Here is a 6,023-nt window from a genome sequence, read left to right as displayed (position 1 = left end):
TGATCTAAGGCTTGGATTTGAGTAAGGCAATGATATTTGATGGATGGTTTCTGAGCCATGGAGGTGAGTGATCTCAAACTATTTCTAAAGTTATTTATGAACTGTTTACTGCATTATTTACTTTTGAACTGTTTCCAAAGTTACTTTTGTACCGTTTTCTTGCATTATCTGTTTCCAAAGTTACTTTTGAACTATTTTCTTACATATCATGCGTGCTTACATGTGAGTGTTCCTTGTTTGCTATATTTCCTTGACTTATTGGCTTGTTATTATTGATTGATAATGTGTTAAGTGCTTTCAATGATTGTTAAAACCAGTTTTCTAGGCGAGTGTGTACTTTATCGCAGTCGACCTAAATAAATATGAAATTTTCAATGATTAATGATTAAATGCTGGTTGCGCATGAATGTAAGCCGTTTGGCTGAATTGGGCCCTGCCCTTCGTTACCGATCGACTCGAGCCAGAAGCGGATTCGGTCGGGCGATATGGTGACCCTGGGTGAATTTGGTATACTCGAGTATTACCTTGTAGTCCGGCTACGTCCGGATGGGTGGAGTCCGGCTACGTCCGGATGGGTGGAGACCGGCCAACGTCCGGAAAAAAAAAAGATGAACGAATAAAAAGATGAACGAGGGATTATTTATAAAAAATGAACGTATCCTTTTCATGAATGTTACTATCGCTTTCCATTGTACATGTTTCTTGAATTATTGATACTCCATATTTAATGTTTTGTAAATGTTGTAATCGTTTCTGGACTTATCATGTGATTTATGACATCATTGAAAAGAAATATTGTTAAACCGATTGGATTACTGATTTTCTGGTTACTCGCTGAGCTTCTAGCTCACCCCAAAAATATTTTATTCCCCTCCACAGGGCTCAAGGCGAAGGCAGGACTTGTTGTGCTTATTCACGTGAATGGATGGCCTTTATGTTGTACAATTTGGATTTGGAATCATTTTATGTATAGTTGAGAATTATTTCCGCTTCGCTTTTGACATGTATTTATTGGAGAATTTGATGTATATTGGAGATTTTTTATGTAATATTTGAGGTTTATTCTTGTATTCTGTTTGAGGAATGTAGTGAACGACTGAGTCCCGGCGAGAGCTGGGCAGGCGGCCCGCCGAACCCTCTGGTTCGCCTTAGGGGAAGGTGGGGTCATCACAATTTCCCTTAAGAGTACTTAAGTTTATCTACACTTTTGTGTAGGATGGACGGACATAGTGGCCCTAGTGATAGTCCAGTTGGTGAGCAGCCCCATGGAGTACTCCCGATGATTAAGTATCAGATCCGGCCAAGATGGGCCACTGTACGTTGTAGTCCGGCTAACCGCCATCGGCGTTGCGAGTGCCGCCATACCTATGCCTATCTCAATACAGTCATTTTGGCCGTGGTAAAGGAAAGGAAGGAGTTAGCGAAGGACAATGCTAGACTTGAAGCCGAAGTGAACCAACTAAGGGAAGCTAATAAGAGGCAAGCCGATCGAATTAAGGAGCTTGAGTACGATGTAGTTGAAGGCCAAGAAAAGGTAGATGACCTCTGTGCACAACTTGGAGAAGCGCAGGAACGCATGGTTAAGAAGGCCAGGAAAGCGAGGGTTAGAGCTGAATCGATTTTGCACATTTGTGATGATTTACTTGGGGATGAGAGCGACGAGGCTTCTTATATAGGAGGCGAGGTTGGGGATGAACCCGCCTAGTCTGGTGGGTCAACTAGTCCTACGACGGACTAAGCCTTTGCTTCTAGGCTACTATTTTGGCTGATTTTGATTACCGTATATAGAAAGGATAGGGGAGGTAGTGACGTGGTGGTTGTATAGCTTTCTTTTCACCACTTGTGCTAGGTTTTTGTTTGACATGACTGTACGATTATATCTGTACTTTTGAGGCTCATACTTGCTACTGTTGGTTCTGTTACCTTGTAAATGACTGCTATGAGCCTTTTAATGGATAATATTTTGACTTTTGACTGTTGACTTTGACCTTTGACCTTTGACCTTTGACTGTTGACTTTGACCTTTGACTTTGACTTTGGCTTTTACTTTGACTCTATTTCGACATTGGCTTTTAACTGCTTTGCATTTTCACTCGTTTATTGTGACTCCGATTCAATTTCTTATTGACTTTTAAATATGAATAAGCATCTATTGTATACCCATATTTGCTTACCCTGTTAGTTGCTATACATGGGCACTAGGCCAGTGAGTGATAATGGAGACTAGACAAAGACGTGCTCGGGGCAGTGGGCGAGAATCCAGACTAGTCCAAGACCAAGGAGAGGAACAAGGTTCTGTGGCGAATCAGAACCAAGGACCCCGAGGAGATGGAGGGGACCAGGTAGCTACGGCTATCAATCGAATGACTGATTTACTGGCCCGCTTGGTTGACCAGTAGGGTCAAGTACCTGGTAACCAACAAAGGGACCCTGAAGTAGGTGAGGATAGGGCCTTAGAGCGATTCCAAAAGTTTGCTCCTCCAAAATTTCTTGGAGGACCTGAACCCGAAGTTGCCGAGAATTGGTTCCAGCGAATGGAGGATATATTCGCCGCATTACATTACACTGAAGAGAAGCAAGTTACTTTCACCGTTTTCCAGCTAGAAGGCGCAGCCCGTTCCTGGTGGAACGTAGTACGGACAAAGTGGGATAGGGAGCAAACTCCCCGTACTTGGCTTAACTTTATTAGAGAATTTAATGAGAAATTCCTCCCGCCCTTAATCCAGTAGAAAAGGGAGGACGAGTTTATCAAGCTGCGTCAAGGTACTTCAAGTGTTGCAGAATATGAAACTCAGTTCACTCGACTCTCCAAGTTTGCTCCAGAATTGGTGGTTAGTGAACAAAAGCGCATAAGGCGATTTGTACAAAGATTGAATGTGGAAATTCAAAAGGATTTAGATGCTGCTCAAATCGACACTTTTAAGGATGCTCTCGAAAAGGCTCAACGCGTGGAGCAGGCCCGATTTCAAGTTCGGACCTTTCAAGCTAAGAGGCGTTGTACATCTAGTAGTGCGCCTGGGCGAGGTGATCAGAATGTGCCACCTCTTAAGTTTGGAAGAGGTGCGGGTGGAACCTGAACTGCTGGGACACCGAGAGGAGGAGCTCCATCTAAAGGAACTCAAAGTGGAAGGGGACAGGGACAACAGAGGACTATCTCCCAAGGAGTTCCTGCACCTACTACTCATGCAAGTTGTGAATATTGTGGTAAGCCAGGCCATATCAAGGACGCTTGCTGGCGAAAACTGAGGAAGTGCCTCCGTTGTGGTAGTTTCGAACATCAGCTTGCTGGATGTCCTGTTAAGAACCGTGAGGGAAACGGATGTGCTCAGCCGGAGAAGTCAAACCCTAAGCAATCAACGACTAGTGGGAGTAGACCAAAATCCTCGGCTAGGGTTTTTGCTTTGGACTATCAGCGAGCTCCTGAGTCCTCTGAAGTGGTAGAAGGTACGATTCCTGTATTCCACCGCTTAGCTAAACTTTCAATTGACCCTAGGGCAACCCATTCTTTTATGAATCTTGCCTTTATGTGAGGTATTGATGTGAGTTCTGTTAAATTGCCCTATGATTTAGAAGTTAAAACACCTACTGGAGATCAGAGTTTAATTACCAATATGATTTATAGAAACTGTGAGATTCGGGTAGGAGAACGGAAATTGGTGGGAGACTTGATAAGTTTAGATCTTAAGGGGTACGACGTGATTATAGGTATGGATTTGTTGGCCCGATATAATGCACAACTGAATTGTAAAACTAAGGTGGTGGAATTCTCGATACCATGTGAGGTAACTCTTAAATTTGATGTAAGAGGTAAGTTAGCCTCGTCTGCACTTGTCTCGGGAATTCGAGCCAGAAAGTTGTCGAGTAAAAGGGCGCAAGGATACTTAGCCTTCTTAATTAATACTCCTGGAGATAAGGTGAAACTGGAGGATGTCTTAGTAGTGAATGAATTTCCTAATGTTTTTCCCGACGAGTTGATGTCCATACCACCCGAAAGGGAGATAGAATTTAAGATCGATTTGGTACCTGGAACTGCTCCCATTGCAAAAACACCATACCGAATGGCCCCCGCCGAGATTAAGGAATTGAAACTGTAGTTACAAGATCTGTTAGAATGAGGGTTTATTCGAGAAAGTGAGTCACCTTGGGGAGCGCCTGTGTTATTTGTTAAAAAGAAGGACGGTAGTTTGAGACTATGTATTGACTATCGTGGCTTAAATGATGTTACGGTAAAAAATAAGTATCTTTTGCAACACATTGACGAGTTGTTCGACCAACTGCAAGGGGCAGTAGTTTTCTCTAAGTTGGACTTGAGGCAAGGTTATTACCAGTTACGAATTAGGCAAGAGGATATACCGAAGACTGCCTTTAATTCCAAATATGGTCATTTTGAATTTGTAGTGATGCCTTTTGGTTTAACGAATGCTCCTGCCGCATTTATGGATTTGATGCATTGAGTCTTTAAACCCTACTTGGATCAGTTTGTTGTAGTATTTATCGATGATATTTTGGTATATTCTAAGACTCGAGAGGATCACGAACGGCATTTGAGGATAGTTTTGCAGACTCTAAGAGAACATCGGTTATATGCCAAGTTTAGCAAGTGCGAATTTTGGTTGGAGCAAATTTCTTTTCTAGGGCACATAATATCTAAAGATGGCATTTCTGTGGATCCAGTGAAAGTAGAGGCCGTATTTGAGTGGAAACGACCGGAAACCCCAATTGAGGTCCGTAGTTTTCTAGGTTTAGCTGGTTATTACCGACGGTTCATCAAAGATTTCTCCAAGTTAGCCGGTCCTTTAATCGACCTGACCAAGAAGCATGGTCACTTTGTCTGGAATTCTAAGTGTGAAGCTAGTTTTCGGGAGTTGAAAAAAGGTTAACGTCGGCACCTGTTTTAGCTTTATCTAATGGGAGGGATAGTTTCACTGTATATACGGATGCCTCAAGGGAAGGTTTGGGATGTGTTCTAATGCAAAATAGGAGTGTAATTGCCTATGCCTCGAGGAAGTTAAAATCCCATGAGCGAAATTACCTCACTCACGACTTAGAATTGGCCGCTGTGGTTTTTGCATTAAAGAAGTGGAGGCATTACTTGTATGGAGTGACTTTTGAAGTGTATACTGACCATAAGAGTTTGAAATATCTATTCTCTCAGAAGGAGTTAAATTTGATGCAGCGTCGGTGGGTAGAATTTCTTGAAGATTATGACTGTACAATTAATTACCACCCAGGCAAGGCCAATGTTGTAGCGGATGCTTTAAGTCGACAAGTGCAAGTAGCTGGATTAATGGTTAAGGAATGGAATTTGTCGGAAGAGGTGAGTGAATGGAACCCGCGATTAGACCGACAGAGGGTGATTTTTTGCACTATTACAGTAAGATCTGATTTGTTGGACCGAATTAAAGAGGCTCAAAAGAATGACCAGATGGTGCAAAAGTGGACAGAAAAAGTGCAAAAAAGGGAGTTACAAGACTTTAACGTGAGTTCCGAGGGTATCTTGAAATTTTGTGATCGGATAGTGGTACCACAGGATGAAATGATAAAGGCAGATATTTTAGAAGAGGCGCATCGATCCAAGTATACAGTACATCCTGGAAGTAGTAAAATGTACCAAGATTTGAGAAGGCTGTATTGGTGGGATAAAATGAAGAAGGAAATTGGTCAGTTTGTTTAAAAATGTTTGGTGTGCCAACAAGTGAAAGCTGAACATCAGAAACCCTCAGGTCTTCTACAACCTCTTTAAATCCCTGAATGGAAATGGGAGAATATCACCATGGATTTTGTGTCGGGATTACCCCGCACACCAAAAGGGCATGATGCCGTTTGGGTAATAGTAGATAGGTTGACTTAGTCCGCTCATTTCTTACCCATAAATATGAAATACTCTTTGGAGAAATTGACCCAACTGTACCTGGATGAGATTGTGAGATTTCATGGAATCCCTGTAAGCATTGTTTCCGATAGAGATCCACGGTTTGTGTCTCGTTTCTGGCAACAATTACAAGGAGCCTTGAGAACCAAGT

The 6,023-nt window shown here is 42.4% G+C and overlaps 1 protein-coding gene across 1 annotated transcript; it reads left to right on the top strand.

Moving 5' to 3' along the window:
• Positions 1–2,216: 2,216 nt before the first annotated feature.
• Positions 2,217–4,094, top strand: LOC113768942. Its single transcript, XM_027313441.1, has 5 exons — positions 2,217–2,342; positions 2,400–2,667; positions 2,782–3,060; positions 3,214–3,444; positions 3,571–4,094. Exons 1-5 carry the CDS (start codon positions 2,217–2,219, stop codon positions 4,092–4,094), a joined length of 1,428 nt encoding a protein of 475 aa, XP_027169242.1.
• Positions 4,095–6,023: the final 1,929 nt, after the last annotated feature.

This window comes from Coffea eugenioides, chromosome 4 (assembly GCF_003713205.1).
Source record: "Coffea eugenioides isolate CCC68of chromosome 4, Ceug_1.0, whole genome shotgun sequence".
NCBI classification, from domain to species: domain Eukaryota; kingdom Viridiplantae; phylum Streptophyta; class Magnoliopsida; order Gentianales; family Rubiaceae; genus Coffea; species Coffea eugenioides.
Note: the sequence above shows the minus strand (reverse complement) of the source record. Positions and strands in the feature narration are given on the sequence as shown.

Coding starts and splice junctions, on each gene's coding strand:
- LOC113768942 (XM_027313441.1), top strand. CDS start 2,217: ATGGAGACTAGACAAAGACGTGCTCGGGGCAGTGGGCGAGAATCCAGA. Junction 2,343..2,399: donor GAGGAGATGGAGGGGACCAG/GTAGCTACGGCT, acceptor GTTGACCAGTAG/GGTCAAGTACCTGGTAACCA. Junction 3,061..3,213: donor ACCTCTTAAGTTTGGAAGAG/GTGCGGGTGGAA, acceptor GTGGTAAGCCAG/GCCATATCAAGGACGCTTGC.